The 27,886-nt window shown below is 30.1% G+C and overlaps 1 protein-coding gene and 1 pseudogene across 2 annotated transcripts; one reads left to right on the top strand and one right to left on the bottom strand.

Moving 5' to 3' along the window:
* Positions 1 to 22,009, top strand: part of LOC142326965 (vacuolar protein-sorting-associated protein 36-like) — a 170,483-nt pseudogene extending 148,474 nt beyond the window's left edge.
* On the bottom strand, positions 1 to 25,697 carry LOC142326394 (methyl farnesoate epoxidase-like). Of its 2 annotated transcripts, none has more exons than XM_075368870.1 (5): positions 25,553 to 25,697; positions 23,132 to 23,254; positions 13,492 to 13,643; positions 9,683 to 9,943; positions 1 to 157 (listed from the first exon to the last, which is right to left on the bottom strand). In XM_075368870.1, the coding sequence occupies exons 1-5, from the start codon at positions 25,629 to 25,631 to the stop codon at positions 68 to 70; spliced, it is 705 nt and encodes a 234-aa protein (XP_075224985.1). In that variant the 5' UTR covers positions 25,632 to 25,697; the 3' UTR covers positions 1 to 67. The 2 variants fall into 2 exon arrangements, with proteins under 2 accessions (XP_075224985.1, XP_075224984.1); XM_075368869.1 differs by having other exon boundaries at positions 3 to 157; positions 23,132 to 23,383.
* Between the last annotated feature and the right edge of the window lie 2,189 nt (positions 25,698 to 27,886).

The raw sequence follows: 27,886 nt of genomic DNA on the forward strand, positions 1-27,886 counted from the left end.
AATTGAAACTAAATGTAAACCAGCCTAAATGTACTTACGGTAGATTTCATCAATACAAGGAGTTAAATTAAGAGCCGGTTGCGAAGGACACAATGGACAATAATATTGGGATTCTTTTTTGTTGCATGCGCACTCGAAATTCATCGGTTTCCATTTGCTGTGAAATATGAATTGGGGTCTTGCCAATGCCTCTATAAAATGCTAGTTCCAGCCTTATTTTCTATCGGTTAATACAGATTAATTTTTAATAAGAAGTCAGTAATGATGTTCTTACACTTTATTTCACCTCATCTATCCCACAGCTGATACAATTTTTAATAAAAAAAATAATAACACAATTGACTAGAAAAATGCTGTAAGAGTCCATTGAACATTAAAAACATGAATTGTAGCAATTATAATATTTGTAATCCATTGTACACCGAATAAGTATGAAAGACTGATTAACCGGTCAAGCAGACAAATGTAACTTTTACTAAGAAACATACCTGAGTCCAGATTAAATATGGAGAGGGAGAAATTATACATACTTTTATATTACAACAATTATAACTTCAATAAAGAAATGTAAAATTGAGTGGCTGATAAAAGGTAATGGCATCCAGGAAAGATGATAAAGACGATTATTCCCTTAATACCAATGTCGGTGATAGAAGGGGTGAAGATTTAATTTGCAAAACCTTCATTCATTTCCTTTAAATTTACAGTTATTAGTAGTTTGGCTAAAAACTTTAATTCTTTGATTAAATTTTTTTTGTTGAAACTATTTCAGAATTTCGAATGTAATCTCAGAGCCATTCCAAATAGGTTATTTAGTGAAAAAATATTGCTCTACATAATTCGTATATCTTTTCTTAAGTTCTATATATCTTTTCCCAAAGCTAACCTACTTGTAAAAAATCTTAACTGCAACCTTATGAAAAAAAAAAAGGTGAAGATAAATCTAAATAAAAACTATATCCTTACTTCCATTAAACCTAAGGCATTTAAGATGTAATTAGTCCTGATATATTAGATGGAATGGAAAGAGAGATAAATAAAAGAACTCAAAGCTTAGCCTACTTGTCAAAAATCTGAAATTTAACCTTAGCTGCAAAAATAAAGGTGAAAATAAACCTAAATAAAAAACTTTATCCTTGCTTCAGTAGAACCTTACATATTGGGAATGAAACAGATCTAATCGGGCCTGATATTAGACAGAATGAAAAGAGAGATAAATAAAAGAATAAGTTACAGAAACAAGTTATAATGAAACAAGTCCTCTGAATAAGAGAATTCTATGTTGAAAGAAGAATCGATTAATTTGAGATCCACATGTATTTCAGTGGTGTTTTTCTAAAGTGAAACCTTGACATTGAGTTCAACAGATTGCAAGCTCAAGAGATGTGACAGCAGAATAATGATTAGTTAAGACTAGGGAGGACGGCATACAGAATCTTAATACAGAGTGTTAACAATAATTACCGTATTCAAAAATTGAAAGAATCAGAACGACTAAAATTACTCAAACATCTTTTATAAATGATTAAGCAAAGATACTTCAACCGATAACATGATTGATTAGTAATGCTATCAGTTTTATTTCTAAAAATTATATTAAAATTAATGTTAAGTCTAAGTTAATATTATGACTAAGTTAGTCTTAAGATTTTTTTCTCAGCCATTTGAAAAAATTTCATTCTTACTAATCTATATTAAAAATGACATTAAGAAAGCTCAGGCGACCAATAAGATTTTAACATAACATTTGATGTTGATGACTGAATATGAAATGACATTCCAATCAATAAGGTGTTGCATTGAAGTAGGTGAATCTAAATTATCATTTCTGTATTTTATTTTTAAAAAACATAAAATTTTTTTTTGAATTCAGTAATTTCATACGTTAACTAATAAAATTCATTGAAGAAATACCTTTTTGTTTTATTTTTGTAGTGGATAGTCACATCTTCATATTCATAATTAAATATACATAACCATGAAAATAAATGATTTTATTTATGGAAAGCAATAAAATTTAATGAAGGAAAAAAATTCATTTTTTTCTGTAATGTTCTTTCTTATTCCTGTTTAGGCATTACTTCAGAGGGTGATATGTGTGTTTAAGCGAAGTGTAATCTTGTACAGTTTCAGTTCAACCATTCCTTAGATGTGCGGCTTGAAATCCAACCACCAAAGAACACCAGTATCCATGATCTAGTTAGTATTCAAATATATACAAAAGTAACTGCCTTTACTAGGATTTGAACGCTGGAACTCTCTAAATCAACTTCAACTAAATCTAAATCAACTTCTGGACTTCTAAATCAACTTATTTGGGAAGATGTGTTCACCACTACACCAACCTGGTGGGTTTTCTGTAATGTTAGTTTAATTTGAAATTATGTAGTGTTACATATGAAGTTGTAATTGACCGATTGCATGCATCAACGTGTTTATCTCGGTATATAAAAAAGTTTAATTTTATGTAAGAATATATATACATAAAAATAGAGGTACTTTTGCGGTGATCACATTTAATATGAATACAAACATAACCTCACAAATTGGTGAGTTTAAAAGAGCAAAATTCATGGTTCATATTTCTAGGTAGTATTTTTTTTAAATGCTAGGAATACGATGTTAAAAATAAAAATTCAACATTTTTTTCTAAAGTGAAAGTGACAGAAGCTTAACCAGCTTTTGTCTTCAAATAACACTGATGCTACATTTTAAGGAAATAATATCGACTGATGTGAAGTAATAATATTCTATGATTTAACGTAAAATAATGCATGATGTTAGGTGGTCTAATCCAGAAACATGAATTTGCATCCATATTTATACATGTATTTTCTTTTAATTTTCACATTCACTAATGAATGTCCATGAATTTCTTGATAAAATAAAACATAAATTATGAAAATTGGATCATTGTTTACAAAATAATTGCTTCCAGAAGCCCGATAGTACATAGCCTACAGTATCCATGTTATAAATAAATCCATCCATATTATCAAATTATTAATATTTTATAAATATTAATTTGTTACCAACAAATCAATTCGTATTTGTTTTTGGATAAAATATTTCATTTTGGGTAAATGTTTTCTTTAAAATTATGTGTAGGAAAACACTCCCCATGTAATCTTTTACCGTACCTTGTACAGACAGTTCTTGTTTTTCTTTTTAAAGAAGACAACCAAAACAAAAATACTTAATGCAACAAAACTGCTGGATTACATGAATTCACAGCTTTGAAATAAATTAGTATAAGAAGCTATAACAGGTAAGTTACTTTTTACCTTATTTATGATCGGATACCTTTAGAACAGAATTAGTATATATTAACTACCAAACTACCATTTTTTTGTTGAATATGATTTATTTCAGTAAAACATTTTTTAATCATTTTGATGAAAAATATGAGTTACGTATGTACTTCCAAGTACATGAGTAACGAGAACAACTTACTTCTTAACAAGTAGAACAAAACTAAATAAGTAATTCTTAAAAACAAAATTTAATAATACTGTACATCAAATAATACACTAACTTCTTACAAACATTTAAAAAAATAATACAAACACATAATCTAAATTTTATACTATGTACCATTAGTAAATCTTAGAAGTTATATAAATATTAACTATTATGAAGATAATTTTATAGAAATTTCTTCTTTATGAACAATAACGTGTTTTTCTAATCTATCTTTACTATTAAAAGACTTTTGACAAATATTACACGTAAATTTCTTCACACCTGTATGAATTATAAGGTGTTTCTTCAAATTACCATTATTTTTAAAAGTTTTTCACGAGTGTTACATTTAAATTTTTTTCACCAATATGAATAGAAAAATGTCTGTTTAAATCACCGCTTCGATAAAATGAATTTTGACAATGTACGACGGTAACTTTTTTCACTGACATGAATATTATTGTGATGCATCAGATTATATTTTGACTTGAATGTTTTTTCACAATGATTACACGTATATTTCTTAGCGTCATTAATATTTTGTTTATTACACTCCACTAATCTATCGCTTACATCATTATTATTATTAATTCTTATATCGTGTTCAAATTCTAATGTTTTATCATTATTAAATCCATCAGTACTAACACTGTCGATTTCATTGATTTTTTACGTAAGCGATTACGTAAAACGTTATCTTTGCGCTTCTTGAGAATCATATATTTCATATTCTGAATATTATCCTCGACATTTTCTAAAACACCTACAGCAGAGAGACTACTGCAGAACACTATATATCACCTTGAAGCTTGGTCCAGGATTACGGGTTTCACATTTTCATCCGAAAAAACAAAATGTGTAGTTTTTTCTCGGCTACGAAACCCCTCTATTCCGCAAATTTTTCTGAACGGTGAGACTATTACTATCTCTAATTACGTTAAGTTTTTAGGTTTAATTTTTGATAGCCGTCTTACTTGGGTCAAACATTTAAAAGAATTGAAAACAAAATGTTCCAAAATTCTAGATATGATGCGAGTCCTTACTAACACCAACTGGGGAGCCGATAGATCATGTATGATACGTTTTTACTATTCCTTTGTTCGCTCCCGTTTAGATTACGGTTGTGTGGCCTACTCATCAGCTCGTCAAACCGTGCTTAAAATGCTGGATAGTGTACATCATGCTTTCCTTCGGCTTGCCACAGGCGCGTTTAGATCTAGTCCTGTCACAAGCTTACTGGTAGACTGTGGTGAACCATCACTTTGGGATAGACGAGACCAGCTTTTATTATCGTATTTTGCTCGTCTCAGAGGACAACCAAATCACCCGGCTCTTGAGTCAGTCTTTAGAAATCCTAATCTAAGAAAGTATGAGGACCATCCACGTCGTACTGCACCGGTAGGTATCCGTACCTGGCGTCTGCTGCAGCATATAAATGTTGACAAACCGTCATTCTTTCCTATATATCCTTGCTCATATCCTCCGTGGAAAATAAACCTTATAAATTTTAATTTTGACCTGACCACATACAATAAACAATCAACACCATCTATTGTCTTTCAGCAAATGTTTCAGTGTGTTCTCTCCAAGATGAAACCAGACGCGGTTGTATACACTGATGGATCGAAACAAAATGATACAGTTGGGTGTGCATTTGTTGTTAATGAGAGAACTTATATGTTTGGTCTACCCGGTATTACGAGTGTGTTTACCGCTGAACTATACGCTATAAATAAGGCTCTAAACATCATTAACCCTAAATATAGAAAAATTCTTATTTGCAGTGACTCGTGTAGTGCTCTCCAAGCCTTAAAAAACTTTTATCCCAAACATCCTATCGTCATTGAAATTTACAACGCAATCGCTGAGTTGAATAATCGCAACACAGAATTAAGTTTTTGCTGGGTCCCTAGCCACGTAGGGATTCCAGGTAATGAACATGCAAATTCCGCTGCCAAAGAAGCATGTAACCAGCCTCCTTTCACCACCCGAGTTGCTACTTCTGATTTCATTAACTATGTAAAACAATTATTAAGAACAAGGTGGCAAGGTGATTGGACAGCTACCGTTGATAATAAACTCCGTCAGATTAAAGATTCTGTGTTACCATGGAACTCCTCATACAGAAAACCCCGGCGTGAGGAAGTAGTTCTCTGTCGATTGCGGATAGGACACACGAGAGTCACACACGAGTACCTGTTTACAAGAGGACAACCACCACTATGCGCAAGATGCAACTGCCGCGTGACTGTGCGCCACATACTCGTGGACTGCATATGTTATGCGGCATGCGTCGTAAATTTAAAATTCCTAGTAACATCCGTGGTATCTTGCGTGACGATAAGGAGGTTTTAAACCGGATGTTTATATTTTTACGTAGTATAGGGTTAATGTTGTCCTATGTATTGTTTTTGTTATCCGAGTAGGGAGCCTTTTACACTCCCTATCGGATTTTTTTTTTCCTATATATATATTCATATTTTTTTTTTGTTTTTTTTGTTTGTTTTTTAAATTCGTCTGTGATATTAGTTGTAAGATTTTTGTGATATTAGTTGTAAGACTGTAAACGTAATAGTTTTAAGTTTTATTTATTTTTAATGTGATAGTTTTTAACATAGTTTTAAGTTGCATATTAGTGTTTTTGTTATCTGAGAATGGGCCTTTTACACCCATTCCGGATTTTGTTTCTGTGATAGTAGTTTTAAGTTTTAATGTTATCTAAAAACCTTAAATTATTTTTATTTATTTTTCTATTTATTTATTTTCCGGGCGATGATAACGTTCAACCGTTTTTCGCCCAAAAAAAAAAAAAAGAAAAAAAGCATCAACTGAATATCCGCACTAACATTGTGTGAGTTTCTGCCGCTATTTTATCAAAATAAATATAGAAATATTTCTAATTGTCATACATTATTTTATATACAGGTGATTACAAATAAAATATATACTTTCAACAGCTTTATTAAAAATTTATTTTTAAGAGATGAGATGATCGCTTACATAATTATATAGAATTCTTTAAGTTCTTATTTATAAATGTTTAATGTGTACACCATTTTTAACACGACAGATATCAATTTATTGAATTCGTCCCAAACATGTGCAAGCATATATTGGTCAATGGTAGCAACAGCATTTCTAATACGTCATATTAAGTCGCCGATATCAACAGGAAGAGGCGGTACAAAAACTTTGTCTTTTACATAACCCCATAAAAAGTAGTTGCAAGGTGTCAATTCTGGACTACTTGGTGGCCAACACTTTCACCATACGTTGATTTACCATATTTTGTTCTAAAATGCCACTGCACGGCAGTAACAGAGTATGTTTTGGCTAATTCGAACACACAAAAAACTTTTTCTACAGCAGTAGTGGCCACCTTACCAGTCTGGTAACATGACACATCAATCAGCTGAGCAGATATACCAAGACAGAGCACCGGGTTGGTCTAGTGGTGAATGCGTCTTCCCAAATCAGCTGATTTGGAAGTCAAGAGTTCCAATGTTCAAGTCCTACTAAAGCCAGTTATTTTTACACGGATTTGAATACTAGATCGTGGATACCGGTGTTCTTTGGTGGTTGGGTTTCAATTGTACAAGACTACACTTCCTTTGCACTCATACATATCATCGTCTGAAGAATTATCTAAACGGTAGTTACCAGAGGCTAAACAGGAAAAAGAAAGAAAGATATACCAAGATAAACTTTAAAAAGATTCCCTGTAAAACCATATCATTTATTGTATTCACATACACTAGTTTAATTTTTATAAGCTATCAAAAATGTATATTTCAATTCTAATCACTCTGTATTACCACAGGTTGATAACCTGGAAATGTTTAGATTAAAAAAACATGCGTAATTAAGAGTAAGAATTAAGCAAACAATCCAAATTATAACACTAATAAGTTAAATTAAAAACGATTGAACACATTATATTTTTAAATAAACAACTTTACCAATTCTTCCTGTTTAATTTTATATTGTTCTTCCTTTTTTATAAACATCAAACCTTCACAGTTACAATTTTTATCCAAACTTAAAGGATCATTTGTTACCAGTTGATGATGATGATCAGTCAGCCTCTCGAGAGGTGCTCAGATCACCTTACCACTGTAGCCTCACACGCAGTCCTCACGGGAGCCGATTATTATTAAACAGAAATTCTTTTAATTTATTTAATATTGTCTTATTTTACTTATCAATTTAATTCTATTATTTTTTAATATTATTCATTCTATTGATTTGAGTTATTCAGTTCAAACCCAGCAAACACAGTGATAGAGACTCAGAGTTCATTAAGTCAATTCATTAAAGTTTGTGCTTCAACCGGAAAATCTTCACTACTACATATATATTTATATATATACATATATATAAATATATATACATATTTACATAGCCTGTGACACTTTTTATAATGTAAGGATTCCAATGGGGAGTCATACATTTAATTCTGTTCGGCCATTGGGCTTGTACAGTGGTACAACATTTGTTGTACCATTTGTTGTGGTAGATATTTGTTGTAGCATGGAACAACAACAAATGTACCCTCATGAGGGTATCGGTACAACTTTCCAATACCCTCATCGTAGAACAGAGCTGCCTGTGTTTTCAGCTGTGTTTCTACATTGGTCTGCAGCTCGATGTCTGTGCCAAAATGTTGTCCTCCTAGCCGGCATTTCATGTGAGCAAAGAGGTGAAAATCAAGTCTGGGCTGTATGATGGGTGAATAAACACTTCCCAACAAAAACGCTGCAGAAGCTTCTTTGTTACAGCTGCAATGTGCGGCCGAGCATTGTCATGGAGAAAGACAATGCCTGAAGACAACATTCCTCTCCACTTATTCTGAATTGTGGCTTTTTCACAAAGTTCTCTCCTAGCCAGCGTTTCAACATTTTGGCACAGATATCGAGCTGCAGACCAGCGTATAAACATAGCTGAAAACACAGGCGGCTCCGTTCTATGACGAGGGTATTGGAAAGTTGGTACTATGCTACAACAAATTTCTAAATCTGAGTGGTGACTATGTAGAGAAATAGCGTAACTATGTAAGTACTTGTTACAAATAAAAATTTTTTTTATTTTCACTGTGGTTTTAATTTTGTGACCGAACGGATCTTGAATAAAAAATAACCCTCGTACATATACCCTAAATACATCACACTCCTTTTTGGGCAGTTTTGTAATAATAAGATATCAAAATTACATACTGCCTGTTATACAAACCTAAAACATTATTTACATTTTGAAAAGAGAAATTTCACATGAATTTAATATTTAAAACTCTCTGATTTATTAATATTAGCACAGTAGCTTTTAAATAAAAGTAATTTTTCTAATGATAAGTGTGCATTAATTAAATAGAATAAAATACAAATTCAAAGTAAAAACAAGAATATAGAGTAAAGGGTGGTAGATTTAGCTGGTATGACTATATGCTCCATTCCATAACTCTATTCAAAGAGAATAAAAGTACTCTTTACTACAGCTGTAATAATGAGATAAATGTCATTTGTACTGTAGATTACAGCGTCAAAAGTGCTGCATTTTCAAAAATTAGGTCAACAATATGGAATTGGATGCAGTTTAACATTTGTATGAAATGAAGAAATCTATTGGTAGGAGAGTTTCTTAAACTGGTACAAAGGATTTAACATCAACTAATAACAAAACTCGCCTAAGAACTGAGCCAATGAATGGAATAAATGAATCATTCCTTCATAATGCATTGGGGATGAGTTTATAAAAATTCCTTCTCTTGGAGATCCAAATCCCAAAACAGCATTTTCCCAATTTCCAAATCAGTAGACCAAGGCATTATGGAAATCAGTAGTGACTGATTTTTGTCTGAAAAGCTTATATTTGATGTTTAATTTTTTTTTAGTTATGAGATAATCAAAATTATGATATATTACTGAAAATTCTAAAAACTATTAAACTTCATTCTCGTTTTTTTTTTTAATAGTAAAAAGATTTTTGATTACATCTATAAAAGAGAATTTTATCTAAATTTTAGATTATTTGATTTTAAATCTATACAAGAAAATCTGTATGTAAAAAGAAAAATTACAGAGAAAAAATTACATTAATGGACAAAGATAAGTTTTGCATTTGTAAATGAATGTAAAAGGTTTAAAGTATCCTGTAATTAATATTATGATTGGAATAACTTCAACTCTAATTATAATTTCATGTAGTGATTTATTAAAATACATACCCTTAGAAATCCATTTAGTTTGTTTGAAATATTGACAAATTCATAATATTTCATTTTTCCAGGTGCTATAAAACGGATGAATGGCATTTTATTTATAAGACCTCCAGACATATCCACTATACGAAAAAGTTTAGTGATACTGAGTAACAGTTCTTTCAAACGTTCATCATCCAGGTCATAACGTTGACCAGCTAACATTGTCCAGATTGTATTAAGAATTGATGTTCCAAACATGCAATCCGTTCTTAGCGACTTTTCATCCTAATAAAATAATTGTTTGTTTAATTTAGGTTTTACGTTTTCATATAAGACATGAATTGCAATATAGATTACTATTTAAAATAGTAAAAATTAATTACTTAAAACTATAAATTTTAAATGATATATTAAACCATTCAATAAATATGTTTTCAAACCTTACATGATAGCAGTATCTCAGTCACTCTTGCCACTAACTTCATCAGTTAATGCTAACAAATGACATCAATGAAGCTAAAACACAGATATTAGAACTTCAAAACATTGCAAATAATACTGGTCTCAAAATATCATTCAAAAAGACAGAAATTATGCCCCAAAAACCAACACAATTAAAAGAAGTAAACATAGCAGTAAAATCAAAATAGTAACCCACTTTAAATACCTTGGAAAAATAACAATAAACAACCTAAACAAATAACCTCAGTCCAAACCAGAACAACCAAACTAACTAAAGTACAAAAATTAATCTGGTACACGTAGAGTAAAAAAAGTCTATCCAGAAATGCCAAAATAAGATACTAGAACACAGTTATAAAACTGGAAGCCACATATGCAGCAGAAACACTCTTTCACCTAAAGAAACAATCAAAAACCGACAAACTCCATCGTGCCCGACAAAGTTGTGTGCAAAGAATTAGAACTCATCCTGATAGCATGCATAAGAGGAGACTAGGATTCTTTGGACACATCATGAGAACGCAAGATTCCAGACTTCTGAAACAGCAGGTACAGTACAATCTCAACTCAAAAAATACCAAGACAGGAAACTGAGAATCTGAAGGAAATTGACCTTAACCAGAAAACACTACAGACAAAATAAGATTAAATGAAAAAATCAAGGGCAAAAACAATCACTTCATACTCATAAGAAAGATACTCATTCAACATGAATATTTTCAACACCAAAAAGCGCATGGAGATTGGAATGTATGAAAATGTACTGGTAGGTTTGCAAGGCCGGAACAGTCCCTTTGAAGGGACTTGGATAATGGACGGACTAAAGTGATCATTTGCCATCATAAAAGATGAAAAAAAAATGGTAGTACTTGGTCATACATAACATCCTCTGAAGTAATACCTGATTGTAATTCCCAGAATCAGGAATCAGGCTAAACAGGAAAAAGGAAGGTAATATTCACCAATAACCTATTTTGAGTCTTTGACTAATGATTAAATGGTTAATATGTTATTTAGAATCATTAGTGAGAACTCTCTAATAAATTTATTCTCCTTAATTTCTGATAAATTTTATTTAGATTAGGTGTGAATTTTTACCTTAGATTAGTTTTTAGAAAAAAAACTCACGCAATAGATATTTCAATCATAACAATTTTTATAACTTAAAAAACAAACTGATATTTAAGGAATCAAGAATATAATACTTCCACCTTACACAATGCATGAGATGAAGTGTTGAAGAGGGGTCTGAGAGAATAAGTCAGCAAACCTACAGGATGATCATAGTTACATATTGTATACCTCTAGAACATCAATTAAATGCTCTAATTATGTGTTCTTGCATATTGATTTTTATAATGACAGCCATGGAGTATCATCATGGTTGACCTTTGCATCTACTTACATCAGCTAAGACACTGACCTCCACTACATTTAGTCACAAATGTCAATTACCTTTTTTACAATTACAATTTGTACTCCCTTCATGAGAAGGAAACAGCTCCACAGACAGAGCCACTCCCCCTCACTAATAAAGTATGAAAGCAAAATGTGCTTGAGAAATGTGTAGAGTAATCTTTCAGAAAGTATGCAAGGGAATTATATCTGTTACCTTAATAACACTGCTCACTTGCAATTGATGATTGTAATTTATTACAATAAATACTTTGCATTTAAGGAAAGATGGTTACAGTAGTAATAGCAGTAGCAGTAGCAATCAAGGCTGAAGAGCCTGCTTATCATATCAGTTTTGCTATTATTATAAGAAACATATACAAGCAGCATATACAAGGTCTGTAAATAAAGTAATGAGACTAATTTTTTTTGGCAGCCAAAGTGGCAACACTGTAAAGTTACAAGTAAATATATGGTTATATGAACAGCTGATTTATATTAGGTATTAATATTTTTAGTCTATTTTTGCCACGTGAGACATAAACAAACTTTTCATGAAATGAGTTTTTGTTGTACGTTATAAAAATGAGTGATACCAATTATGAGCAGTGTTGTGCAATCAAGCTGTGTTACGGTGAGAATGCTACTGAAACTTTTTCAAAATTGAAAAGGGCATATGGAGATAACACTCTGTCACAAGACCATATTTTTAGGTGGTTTAAAGCATTTTCAGATGGCCGGAAATCAGTTGCGGATGATCCACATTCTGGAAGACCGTTAACGTCAAAGATGACGATGTTGTGTGAATCAGAGACTTGATATGGTACGACCAGCGACTAACTGTCTGAATGACTGCAGAACAATTGAATCTAACCATACCACAGTCCATCAAATTTTGACAAATGAATTGGACGTAAAAAAATCTGTGCAAAATTGATCCCAAAAACCTCACTGTTGAACAGAAAAATAACAGGGTGGAAATGTGCCATGATCTTCTAGGGTGAATTGAAACCGATTCTGATTTTCTAAAAAAATGTTATTACTGGTGATGAATCTTGGATATTTGAGTATAACCCAGAAACAAAACGTCAGAACAAGAAGTAGCATACTCCAAACTCACCACGTACCAAAAAAGCTAAAACAAAAAAAAAAAATGAGCAATTCAAAAATCAAGCCATGTTAATTTGTTTCTTTGATAGTAATGGCATTGTCCATAAGTTGTTTTTGCCTACAGAAAATTAATGTGTTTACCAAGAAATTCTTGAAAGACTATGGAAAAGAGTTGCCTGCATGAGATCAGCCATAAAAGATAATTGGATGGTGCATCATGACAATACACCTTGTCACACTGCACCCTCAATTAATGAGTTTTTGACAAAGAAAAACATTCCTGTAGTTCCTCAACTACCTTAACCACCTGACTTAAGTCCCTGCGACTTTTTCCTGTTCCCAACTTTTAAAAAAAACACTTCAAGGACACCATTTTGCAACAGTACAAAACATTAAAAAGAATATGTAACTGACCATCTGAAGGATATTCCAGTTTCTGAGTTCCAACACTGCTATGAAGAGTGGGAAAACTGTTTGAAGTGTTGTGTCGCTTCCCAAGGGAACTATTTCGAAGGTGATAGAGTCCATCGTAAATAAAAAGTTTTTCTGAATCAGTCTCATTACTTTATTTACAGACCTCATGTGCCACTTTCATTTATTGCCTAGATCTGATCACAATAGAAGTATATTAAAAGTAATTTTAGCCTTGACATTCGTCTTTACACAATATTTATTTTTCTGAATAAGGCTACTCCCAGGACAATAAATAAGTGTAAGAGACATTACACAAATATAATGAAACATCAGATGCTAAAGTTTGTAGTTTACTTTTTTATTCAAGTATGTATATCTCCTATATTATTTACTTTATAATTTACATATTAATGTTGAAGAAATCTTGTGTATATGAGAATTAATGTACAAACCTTGCATTTTATTTTCAACCCTGAAACAAGCTCTGATGTTTCTAAGATGATCCTTTGTTCCATTGCACTTCTTCCAAATCCAAATGATTTTAAATTTTGTAAACTGAAACGACGTTGGTCTTGACCGATAGGCCCATCAATAAATGCAACACCTAAACAAAATTAAATTTGATTGGAAACTTTTTAAATCTATTCCACTGCACCTTTTGCTAAATGTGAAAGTTGAAAAACTTAACCTGGGTGGTGAATTAGTTTTTACTCTAGGTTAAGCTTCTTCAGAGACTGCCACTGAGAGCACTTTTAGAGTTAGATTGTAGTTCTTCATTTAAAATGTTATTTTTATGTGTTATAGTCTATTTATATATTTTAAGTTTCGCATGTGTGTCAAACTTGTATCCTTTGTTATTTATTATTATTTTCACATTGTTACTTATGGTTATGCATGTTTCCCTTGTTTCATTGAGATAACTTATGAAAATTTTGTTTATTTTCTGTGTCGTTTTTACAAAAAGCTACATTCTCTTTTCCCTAAGTCTTAGCAAGATCTTACAATATTCTATGATCTAGAATATTCTTAGATCTCATTTTATTGCTCAAACAGATCCAATTAGTTAAATAAAATACTCGATGAATATTTCTGTTCAATCAGCATTTATGAAACACTCTCTTGAAAGATACAGAATTGTCTAAACTAAGGAAATTTAAATAAAATATTTTTTATGTCCACAATCTTGTGCCAAGAGATTTTCAATTCTTCCTTCAAACTTATTAATAGTTTACGGTTAGTAGTACATTTTACACAGATAAATATATTATTTATAGTTCATTTAAAATATATTGTATTATTTATTTATAAATTACATTGCATCATACAGCAGTTTTTTTTTAAATATAAATACCAGATGTGTATAAAATACAAAGTGAACAGATTATTAAACAACTTGTGCCCTTTGACACACTTGTGAAATTTTAAATTCACAAATAGTCTACAACACAAAAATAATATTTTAAATTAATAAATACAATCTAAATCACTTAAGAAATAAAATGCAAGAAGTAGGAGCTAGTAATGACAGTTGTAAATGAAGGCATTTCTGAAGTTCACAATATTGAAGAAATTGTTATATATGAAATGTTTTTTACAGATACCCTTTAAGATTATCATATGTGCTTTAGCATAAAAAAAAATTGACAAATCATCATTTTACTGAAAAAATTGCCTGAGATGGATACAATGTTCACTCAGTGATGATTACTAGTAACAAAGAACAGAATGTATCGATTAAACATGCTTGAATGTAGAGATAGTTATTAGTAAATAAAATTCAGGTGTGAAATTCAACTTGCAGAACAAAACATGACAGTAAAATTTAGAACACATCTAATAGTTCCTAAACAAACAAGACTCATACAGACAACAAATGATATGGCAAATATGTTTTAAAAGTATTACAGGGTTTAACTGGTACATTATGCACCTGTGGAACTACAATTAAGGCTGAGAAATATTGTAAATTCTTAATTAAAAAGTAAATTTTACAATTGAATGAAAATATCCAGAACTTATGGCTTGAAAATTATTCTTACTGTACAGCAACACTCATCTAGAGAGATCCAGGATTGTCTAAACAAAGAGAATTTAAATAAAACATTTGTTTATGGTCACCACATTGTCTAGATTTTGTACCAAATGATTTTCAATTCTTTCTTTAATTCTATTAGTACTTTATGATTAGCAGTATGCATTATTAAATAGATAAATATATATTATTTATTATTAATTTAAAATATATCATTTATTTATAGACTGTACTTCATCATAAGTATTTTTGGTGTTTAATATACTATAATAACATACTATACTCGTACAATAAAAAGTTTTCATATGTATTCACATGAATGTTTCATTAACATTTTTGTTTTATTTGTACATTACAGGTAGGTGCGACTGTTTTTTTTTTTTTTTTATAAAGGAAAGCGACTACCACATTTTTTGTTGTATTCATCTAATTAGAAAACCAAAAGGCAATGGAACATAGTTACGGGCTTCCTTAGATTCTTAGCTTTGTGGAGTATGACTGAGGGGTCTGATGCTGTTACAAAATGTATGGATAGAATAGATATATGGGTGGCTACGGGCTTGTCTGGATGCTTACTTTGCCAAGACAGGTATTTTGGCATCAAGTCCCAGTTAGCGGAGATATTCGCTATTAGGATAAGAATAGATATGTGAAGAAACCTGTGAAGGAGCTGCGATATGGGAGGGTCTAGGCACTGACCTCGCTCCCTAAAGTAGACCAAAGTAGAAATAAGTAGGCCATGTTTTCATTAGAGGCTTATTAAATTTGTGAATCTGTTTTTTTGATTTTTAAGTAAATCAAGAGGGCTGTGTAATTGAATTGCAGGACAAAATTGTTGTTGTTGCAATCAAAACTTGTTTTGTTCGAATGAGGATAGGATTTTTAGTGTTTAAGCACTCTTCAAGTAATGATCTGAGTGCGTAGTCTAATTGAAGTTGGTGTTAAGACTCAGTTTCATTTGCTCCTTTTTTATTAAAAGGAGGAACTTTAAATTTTAAAATTAAAATTTTCACCTTTTTCTTACTTATAATTCTCACTTTTTTTGTTACTCTTTATAAATTGTTACCTTTTTTATTGTTATTAATTGAATTTGTCTAATGCTCTATATTTTTAATCACTTTTGTTCCATCCTCCAAAGACTCAACTTGTGTTTGTTACAAATGTATAATTAATTAATATAATGTTTTATATATATGAATTAAAAGTTCAAAGATTATAATAAAAATAATTTATATTATAAATGAAATAAAGACTTTTATTTATTTGAATGAACCAGCAAATAATAGAATATTTAGAATAATTAAACCTAACTGAGGTATTAAACCAAAGTGGCATTTATTCAACATTTATGGTTCTCCAGGACATATATAATTTGTAACTTTGAAGAATAATCATTTCAGTCTTCCAGAACTATGGATAAAATCTGAAATTTTGAAGAATTTTAATGTTCAACAAATTACTACATTAATAGGGCTCGCAGCAATTTGATCTATATCATTTATATAATATCTTTTTTAATTTATTAATACATTTAATTTACATTGTCTCATCATTTATGTAATATCATTTGATTCATTTCATATTTAATTTACTTAATAATATTAATAATTTAAGTTATTACTATTAATATGGATAGGGAAAAATTAATTAGATAAAAAGGGTTAATAAAGGCCGCTATAACTAGGATTGTCACATTTACTCACAATTATGATTCTTCATAAGGAGAAATTCCTACCTTACAAATTAAAATAAGGAATCTTCTTGAATTGGAAAGCAAATATGACATCATTCAATCAGAAATTAAATTGGAATTTGTTCATAAGGTTTTAGCTTCGCATTGTACACAATGTAAAGTCCATTGAACTGTTAAGTCCAAATTGCAACATTTAATAAACGATAGTAAAAAATCATCTAATCAAGAATTTAGTTCAAATACATTTAAACAAACACAATTACAACCCATTAATATACCTTTATTTAGAGGTAATGTGTTAAGAGTGGTAACACTATTTTAATATATTTATTGATTTAGTACATAATAGATATTTATCTAATATTCAGAAATTACACTATTTACATTCCTCTTTGAAGGATGAAGTCTTAATTATCATTAAAAATTTGCCAATAACAAGTGAAAATTATGTTAATGCTCTAGAATTATTAAAAACACGATTTGACAACAAATATACAATTGCATTTCATAATGCCGAGTGCATTTTAAGGGTCAGATTCTATAAAAAGAGAATCCATAGATACTTTATCCAAATTTATTAATGAAATTTCCTCGTATATGAATTTGCTTGAAGCAATGCAACTTCATGTAAACACATATGAATTTATTGTTGTCCAATTTCTAACATCTAAATTGGACTACAATACCTCAAAATTATGGAAGGAAAAGTTGTCAAATCAAATATTTCCAGCTTTTAAAGACTATCGAATTTCTTAATTCCACACAATCTTTAATGCATTCACTTCAAACATCCAAGTGAAAACAGAAAACAAAACAAAAATAGTGTTATAACAATTTAACCAAAGCTTTTAACAAATGCTTTATCTTGAATCATAACAAGCAATTTAAAGGAAATAATGTCACTTTTTATTCAAAATTTAGCAATGTAAAGAATCTTAAGAATTAATGTAAGAATCTTTTTTCAATGGTGATTCAAAAAAGATTCACCATTCATTTAGAATCTTATTAGATTCTGGTAGCCAGGCAAATTTTTGCACATATAAATTTACCTGAAAATTAGGACCTAAAACTTATTAAAAATGATCTCCCCATTTCATGCATAAATAACTCATTATCTCAATTCAAACACAATGTTACACTTACATCACTCTTGATATAAGAACTTTCATTCAAAGTGCTATGTGCTGTTTTATCTGATATATCAGACAGCCTTCCGTCAACCACATTTGACAATTCTAATCTTAATCTTCCTCATAATATATTTCTAGCAGATCCCAAGTTCAACATAGAAAATAACATTGACATACTAACTGGAGCTCAATTCTATTTGAGTGTTATCTTGCCTGGAAATTCATTCAAAATTCCAGATATCCTAAGGAAACTAAATTAGGACAAATACGTAGTGGTCATCTTACTGATAACGTAAAGGCAACAATACTGTCACATCATTTCTTGCTCGTAACACTCATAAAAATCTCTCAACTATACTCAAGAATTTTGGGAAAAATTCTTCAGTTAATGAAACCTTTACATGTGAAAAAAATGTTCAATCCAACACTACCAAAATAATCAACGCAAATTTGTCACGTTGTTACTGTGCAAAGATAGTAACATTCAACTAGGTGATTCTTTTGTTAATACTAAAAATAGATTCTTATCTTAAGATAGAAAACTAATTAACAATGCCGCCAACCTTAAAAGGACTACTTTGCTTTCATTCAGGAATATTTAGAATTAGGTCACATGTCATTACTCAATTTCAATGATTTGTTAACAAATCGAATGTGTGCTATTTACCTCACTATCCAGTATTCAACTACTAAAATTTGAATTGTCTTTGACGGTTCAGCTAAAATTACTAATGGCCTATCCCTTAATGATACTTTATTGGTTGAACCTGTAATCCAACAAGACCTATTTTCCACGTTGCTTAGATTGAGTATCCATAATTACGTTTGACATAGCTACAATCTATCATAGGCATTAGTTAAACCTAGTAATTCAGATTAAGAAATAAAATACTTTGCATTACAAACCATTATGTATGGGACCACTTGTGCATCATATTTAGCCACTAGATGTCTAATTCAAATGGTTAATGAAAATGAGAATTATTTTCCACAAACCACTAAGGCCATTTGAAATGATTTTAATGATGATCTCATAACAGGTTCAGATAACTTAAATGAAGTTATTCAATTGAAAATTTATATTTTTAAATTATTACTGAATAATTCTTCAGACATGCTACTTTTCCAAATTACTCATCCTAAAAAAAAAACACTAAAAAAATATTTTGTCCATTACAGCAAGTATGTTTGATCCTTTAGGGCTTTCTCACATAAATGTTTTATGCAATCGTTGTGCAACTTAAAATTAATTGGGATGAAATATTACCCAACACGTTACTGACAGAATGGCTCAATTTATACAATCAGCTGCATTTGATTGAATCAATTAAAATAGATTGTTCCATCAAACCTAACATTGATTATAGAATTAATTCTATTCAAATAAATGGATTTTCCAATGCCTCTATAAAAGGCTGTGACTGTTGCATTTATATATGAATTGTATACACCAACCACACAACTTCTTCCAATTTATTTTGTTCTAAATCAAAATTAGCACTCTTAAAACAAATTACACTACCAAGACATGAACTTTGTGGTTGTTTACTACTTAGTCATTTATTATGTAAGGTAGTTACTGACTTAAACATACAGTTTGATGAGATATACACAGATTCTACAACAGCACTACATTGGATTCATGAACAACCATCTAATTGGAAGGTTTTACACCAAGTAAATTACTTGACATGTCACTTTGATGACATGGTCCTCAATGTCTTTCACAATCTTCTTTCCATTGGCCAGAAAATAATATTACTTTATTAAACTGTAATATGAATTCTCAATGTTTAATAGAAAAATGCAAAAATTTAGTAACTTCATTTGTATTTACTACATTTGTATTCGATTACATAGAACAATTTTCTTCATTACACACTTTAATTCGCACATTTAGTTTTTTTTAAAGATTTTTTCATAATACTAAATCAATTAAAATAGAACGAATCATTAGTTCCCTAACTACAAAGGAATTAGATCATACTCTTTAATTGTTTTATTCAGCAATCACAACACATGCATTTTAGTAACAAAATAAATAATGTTAGAAACAATCAAACTATATCTAGTCATAGCAAACTTATATCACTTGATCCATTTCTGGATAATGTAGGCTTACTTCTTGTAGGAGACAGATTCAACATTCTGTATTACATCATCATGTTAAATATCCTCTTATTTTACATCCAAATATTACAAAACTGATTATAATGCTGAGCGTTTGCTTCTTTTGCAATCGAGTGTTCAATTAACACATCACTCTTTATGTCGGAAATATTGGATTTTAAATAGAATTATTGGTAAGAGAATTATTTCTTCTATCATTTGTAAATGTATGATATGCGTTTGATATAATGCAAAAAGCTAGGTAACAGCTTGATCAGTTACCATCTTCAGTGTTATTCCTTCCTGATCATTCTCTCTCTACATGCATAGTAGACTACAGCAGTCCAATTATGATTTGTCATGGCAGGCAGAGGTTTAAGACCTTAGTAAATCTTATACAGCTTTTTTCATATGTCTCATTACTAAAGCTATTCATTTAGAATTAGTTTCTGATATGACTACACAGTCATTTACTGTAACATTTAAAAGATTTCCATTCAAGTCTTTTCTGATAAAGTTCCAACTTCTGTTGCACCAAAAATATACTTTATAATTTGTATCAATTTTTAAATTCAGAAAAACTAAAATCAGACATTCAAGCATTCACAACTACACATATAGCCTCAGTTATTCCTCCCTCTTCAGCACATCTTGGTGGTTTATGGGAAAGCACAATCAAAAGCGTTAAAATTCATATGCATCGTGTAATTGTACAAACAATCCTTAATTTTGAGGAATATTTGCATCCTATCTTTGTTATTTCAATAGATCATAGAGACCCAGAATCTCTATCCACTGGACACTTTCTCATAGGATATCCGCTCACTTCCCTGCCTGAACCCAATTACCAATAAATTAAAATTAATTGCTCAGGCTGTTGGCAATTATTCCAAAAATTTATACAATCTATCTGGAGATGATGTTCTAAGGAGTATTTACATTATTTACAGCAACACAATAAATGGCGTTTTCCATCTCGCAATCTTTGTGTTCGAATTTAGTATTAGTTACCAATGAAAATTCTTCACCCATGTATTGGAAACATGGAATTATCACCCAGGTTTACCTAGGCTCTGACAACCTAGTAAGGGTTGTTGATTTACTTGTAGTTAATGTTGATTAAAAAGACCTGTGCATAAATTATGTCTATTACCAATTTAAAATGACTGATTTAAATAATAATATTAAGTAATATTTTTTATTGATTTAATTATTTTCATACTATTGTTCTTGTAATTTCATTTGAGTTATATTCTTATAATATAATTTAACATGCTTAAATATTTATTAATATTTTAATAACCTAATTTACATTTTGTATTAATTTAATTATGATTTCACATTTATATTACACATTATATGATTATGTATTGGATTTATATATTAGGTGCAATAAGACAACAGTAATAGTTTACTGATCGAGGATTAAGGTTCTCTAGATTTATTTATTATTTAAGATTAATGTGAATGTAATTTCAAACTATTATAGGTTAAAATATTCAATTGTATTATTATTTATTTAAGCAATATGCTGATTATTATTATTCATAATACTATTATGGCTTTTTAATTAATTTATTATACATTTATATGAGTACTATTAATAGATCACAAATGAATGTAAATAACATTTCAACTAAACATAAGTATTAACAATTTAATTATATTATTGTTCATTTATTCATAACTAAACTTGTTTGTTATTCTGTTGAATTGTAACATTATGGATTGTATCAAGTATGTAATTTATTATAATTGCGAAATTCATATGATTCGTGTTATTTAAGTTTCATTTATAATGTTAAACTACTAATATGATGTAATTTTTGGCAGGATATGATTTTTGGCATGTTAAGACTCAGGTTTCATTTGCTCCTTTTTTATTAAAAGGAGGAACTTTAAATTTTATTAAAGGAGGACTTTTAAATTCTCGCCTTTTTTATTGCTCTTATTAATTGAATTTGTCTAATGCTTTATTTTTAATCAATGTTGTTCCACCCTTCAAAGACTCAACTTGTGTTTGTTACGAATGTAATGTATATTAATTAATATAATTATGTTATGTATATGAATTACAAGTCCAAAGATTATAATAAAAATAATCTGTATTATAAAGGAAATAAAGACTTATTATTTGAATGAACCACCAAATAATAAAATATTTAGAATAATTAAACCTAATCGAGGTATTGAACCAAGGCGGCATATGATTCGACAGATATGGGAATAGTTTTTGTGTGAAACCTTTGGTGTAAGAGGAAGGCATGAGGATCACACTTCTGTTAATTGGTTAATCTGATTGTTGACGGTTGTAAGTTATCATAGGTGGTCATGGTTGAAAGGGGCCATACAAAGGTGATAGTAAATTGTGTAATTACACTGATGGAAATATCTGCAGAAGCATTTGCATAAGTGGACAGAAGCCAAACTGATGACTGTGATGTGTTATCAGGTTTAGAGGGTCTAAAAGTTGACCTTTGGTAAAGCCCATCAGGCTAAGAATGGAGGGGGTGGAGCGGTGTGGTGACCAGAACGTCACAAGGCAGTCTTCTCCTACGGGGTCAGAATGTATTTATCCAAATGCTTCAAGAGTAGAAGTTACTTCATTAATTAGATTTCAATTAAAATCAAAAGTAAGTGTGCTTTCAATTAGATTTAGAATAAACTGGACAAAAATTCAAATCTTGATTCTGTAGCTCAGAGAATGATGATAGTATTAGATAATAATAAAAATTATCTGAAATTATAAAAATGTACTTAATGAAATTACTATTCTCCACAGTATTGTAATTTATAAACCATTACTCAGTCAGGTTTAGGATTGGAGGAAGCCAATTTTATATATTTTTTGAAAACACCTGACTGCTAAGACCAATAGCGTCATTACATAAGTGTTACAATCCTTATGTAAGGACTCAGAGAGTCCTTACTGAACTGAACATTATTAATATAAAAAAAATAATGCAAGAATAGTTAAAAGCTGATAAAATCTTGTCGGTGACATTTTATAGCATGAAGTTAAAATAGCGTAGATGAGCTGAAATTGAACAAATTTGTAAAAAAATAGTTGTAAAAAAAACAGTTATTATAAATTGTAACAAAAAAATGTATATAGATAGATATATTACCAAGTTTTTGACCAAAAGCATGAAGTCTAAAAAAAAATCCATCTGGTCTTCCTTCAAATTCTTCTTTGTTAAGTACTTCACAGATCATTTTATAACCAGATACAATAACTAGACGATCAGAACCTAAACACAAACCAAGTAATGATCCATACTTGCTTGCTAATTTTTCCCAGACACGATGAGTCAATTTATACTGTTTTAGTAATTGACGAAACTGCAAATAATTACCAACCAATGGCATCCATTGAGGTCCTAAAATAAATACACAATTCTAGAATAGAAATACACCATGCAAAGAGTAATAATTTCAGTAGATACTGAATAAAGTAATAACAATTTTTTTAAATGTATAACAAGCCAGTTTTCTGTTCTTCTTTGTTCTTTGTTCATGTACAATATTTTAATAATCAAAAGTACTTAAACTTAATAAATGAAAAGGTTAAAAAATGGTTAAAGGTTAAAAACTAAATAAAAGTTAAAAACTGAGAAAGTGAAATGTCAAAAAATTATAATAATGTTGGAATTCTTTATGGTAGAATATCTTAACTATGTTCTAAACGCTTTCAACTGTTTCCCCCCCCTTTTTTAATACATTTCTCATTGATGAAGAAACTCACAGATTACCTACATTAAAAGATAATGTCATATGTATTTATATATTTACTGTAACTCTTCATTTAATTATTAATTTCATAATTCATTTAGAAAATAACACATTTTTTAATTTATCAAATTTTTATAATTTGATAAATGTTCAAATTTTGTTATAAAATATTCATGTACATATTTATGACAATAAACAGTGCGCGTTACAGTAAGATGCTTACTGCCAAGCTGAAGCCTGCAAACGCCGAGGACTGATGTCGAAAAGTGTTGTGTTGTTGCACGACAATACCCGTCCACATAGTGCTGCCCGCACTGCTGAAACGCTTCAGAAACTCAACTTTGAAGTACTGGCCCATCCTCCGTATAGTCCTGATCTTGCCCCTTCTGACTACCACTTGTTTGGTCCACTCAAAGAGGCAGTAAGGGGCGTCTATTTACCTCGGACAAAACAGTGAAAGAGGCGGTGCATTCCTGGCTCGCAGCTCAACCGAAAACCTTCTTTTATAAGGGCATCAGGAAGCTTGTGCAACAATGGACCAAATGTATTGAATTGCAAGGGGAATATGTTGAAAGATGATATACATGTAAGTTTCCTATTTGTCAATAAGATTTATAACTACATTGCAGATAATAATTGACTTACCCTTGTAGTTCTTCAACCAACTACATAGTCCTCTTTCCCTATATTTCAGACTAATTTTTCATAAAATTTTGAAAAGTTTTTCCACTCTACATTAATTGATATCTCAATATTTTCAAAAGCTATGTAGACAGCCTTTGTCTTAAGGATGCCTTTCAAGCTGTTTTTGAAATTTAAATTGTCTTCATACTGTATTGCATCTAACCCTCTTCTACATACATATGCCTGTAAACATCCTAATCTTGTTTTTCAGTGTACAAAACATTAGAATTCTAGTTCAATGTAATAATTCAATGTAAAAATTATAATTTTAGAAGATTCAGTTAAGAACCCTATCACTTGATTTTTTAAATGCTTTAAACTTCTATATCATATTCCCTTTATTAGACTGATGTCAGAAGTGGCATTAGGCTACAAGAAGGATTGTTACTTAATCACATAAAATCCAGTAAAATTTGGCATGATAGATAAAAAAATACTATTTTTAATTATAACAACTTGTATCCTGTTTCATTTGACTAATGGTAATAAAGTAATGTATTATTAATTCATTAATTATGCTTCAGACACTCTAAATATTCCAACTCATCAAATCCTTTTTTTTTAATTAACACTAACTATATACATTAAATGTATCTGCCAGCATTATACAGAATAATTGTAAAAGGAAGCCTATTCTGAAAATCTCTAGCATTCACGATTCCTATATGGGACAGAATGATCCCAGCATCATAGATACAGAATCAGGAAGTGGAAAAAAAAACAGGTTTCAGGAACAAAAAGGCTTTATTTTTTAGTTTCAACTGAAAACAAGACTATTGATCAATTATTTCCAACTATTAAAGGAAGAATCTACACAAAGACTATTACAAATAAAACTATCAATCGTGCATGGAATTTTTTAATTCTAAATCTAGGGACATACATATACAAAAGAGCATGTCAAACATTTTAGCCTTTTTTATCACATTATTTTTATGCAACTTTTCTACGAACCTGTGATATTAGGTTTACAGTTTTTAACATGTATTTGGTTATACTATTTTAATAATTATTAACAGCTTAAACCAATGTTAAATCAGAAAATTAACTCATGTTGACAAAAAATTAAAATCTATATGCATGTTGTGTTATATACATTTATTAAATTTTCATAACAAAAATAATAAATTTACCTGGGGGATAATAAGCAGGTTTCCTGGTATCAATGTATATCAATAAAATAAATATAACAAGAACTATATAAAATATCATGTTGACTGAAAAACAAATTTTAGATTATGAGCAAAGAAAATAAATTACCGGTCACAACAGCTAAATATAAACTAATTGTTAAATAGTTAAAAAGCATATCTTATATACAATGTGTATACATAGATAAGTAAGAAGATTATTAATAGTAGCATAAATGGTTTCAAATTTGAATAGCTAGAGGTCACACCCTTGTATTTTAATTGTTCTTATTTTAGAGGAACGATTTCACCATCTTTTTCAAATGTTAATATTTGAAAGGGACACTTAAAAAAAAAAGAAAAGACAAAACTATGAATAAAATATCACAGGTAGGAATAATAAAAATATATGTGAATAGGTTAAAAATAGTAATTATATATATATATATTCAGAAATTTAAATACAAACACATTACTCTTTAAAGTATATCTTTAAATAAGGCAGCATTCAACATTTTGAATATTAACTTAAATGATTTTCTACAATACTGGTGAAATAAAATTAACAATAATTGAAACTGAAATATGACATTTTTCATGTAGGTTCAACCATTATTTATGATGACCAAACGGCAGATTTGATAATTTGTTTGGAAGAATTAAGATTATATTATATTAAGAACTGTTGAATGTAGCAAAAATTGTTGAATTTTGTTATCGCTGAATCATTTTTATTGCTTCATTAATAATAAAGAATGCAATAAAATTTATTTTATTTAAAAAATTTCTAATTTTGAAATAAAAGTTCTGTATTAAAACACTGTTATTTCTGCTTAGGAATTAGAAAATTATTATAAAAACAGGTCAGGCATCACCAACTGTACTGCAGTTTCATTAACCATTTCAATTAATATTAAAAATTAAACACCAAACAAACTGTCAACAAGTGTTGACAATTTATCAGTGGTAAGTACCACTGATAAATTCCTTCTAAATTCAGACAAATATGAAATTACCTTTTTTTCCTGTCAGCGAAAAAAGGTAATAAAAGGTAAAATTTAAGAAAAGGTTTTTTTAGCCTCAGGGAATCAGTCAGGTATTATATTTCAGACGATGATATGTATGAGTGTAGGTGAATTGTAGTCTTGTACAGTGACCATTTCTGAGATCTGTTGATAATTGAAATCAACCACCAAAGAACACCGATATCCACGACGTAGTATTCAAATCCGTATAGAAGTAACGTGTTTCTATGATTTGAACGTTGGAACTCTCGACTTTGAAATCAGCTGATTTAGGTTTAAACATGAAACCACCTTCTTTCTTTTTCCTGTTTAACCTCCAGTAATTACCTTTCAGATAATGCTTTAGAGGATGTGAGTATGAGAGTATGATATGCGAGTTCAAATGAAGTGTAGTCTTGTACCATCTCAGTTTGACCAACCTGAGATGTGTGGTTAATTAAACCCAACCACCAAAGAACACTGGTATCCACAATCTAGTATTCAAATCCGTGTAAAAATAACTGACTTTACTAGGACTTGAACGCTGGAACACTCGACTTCCAAATCAGCTGGTATGGTTAGATGCGTTCACCACTAGACCAACCCGGTGGGTTAGACATGTAACTACCTGAGCAGGATGATTTTAACTAAGTTATGTTTCACACAAGCACTACAAATATTGTTGGATTATGTTCTCCTGGGACTTTCGTAACCTATTCTACTCGTAAAAATAATGAAAAAAAATTCATATATAAACATATGTCCTAAAATGCTTCGTTAGCGAGTTACTGCTAGTGAAATATATCGCTCGGTAAATGAGGTCGTTCTGAAATTTTTAGAACGTTAATTAAATGGCAGAATTAGTGATTTTTGAACTGAAATATAGAATAGAATGGATCCCAGAACCGTATCTGCAGTACGTTATGAGAAATCTGGGATGAAAACCAATAAACTGGGTTAAAACCCCCCTGTTTTTTATGTTTGATGTACAATAACTTTGTTAAGTGGGTAATAAAACATATTAACTTTTAAACAAAACTTGTAAAAAAAATTAGAATTCTTTTTAAAAACAATACATTACTACGTTTGTGAGTAAAGTACTTATTTAATAGTTTTTTGTTGTTTTTTTTTTTATTAATGACAGAAGTACAACAAATTATTTGAAATATTATTATTTCAAAGTTGGCAGTATAATAACAGTTGATCAACAATGTGCAATACTGCATTAATATTTAATAATTTCGTAACGTACAGTAACCCCCAATACAGAAAGAGCGAGCTTGGATAATCAGCCCGCATACGTCACTGCTGTTCTGTTGTTCTCTAACACTGG

This window comes from Lycorma delicatula, chromosome 6 (genome assembly GCF_047948215.1).
Source record: "Lycorma delicatula isolate Av1 chromosome 6, ASM4794821v1, whole genome shotgun sequence".
NCBI classification, from domain to species: domain Eukaryota; kingdom Metazoa; phylum Arthropoda; class Insecta; order Hemiptera; family Fulgoridae; genus Lycorma; species Lycorma delicatula.

Bases quoted from the DNA above. Each gene is read 5' to 3' on its own strand.
- LOC142326394 (XM_075368869.1), bottom strand. From the start codon at position 25,631: ATGATATTTTATATAGTTCTTGTTATATTTATTTTATTGATATACATT. The intron at 9,944-13,491 runs GTTTGTACATTA...TTATTTTATTAG, and splicing joins GGTTGAAAATAAAATGCAAG to GATGAAAAGTCGCTAAGAAC. The intron at 158-9,682 runs GTATGTATTTTA...CATATTTCACAG, and splicing joins AACTAAATGGATTTCTAAGG to CAAATGGAAACCGATGAATT.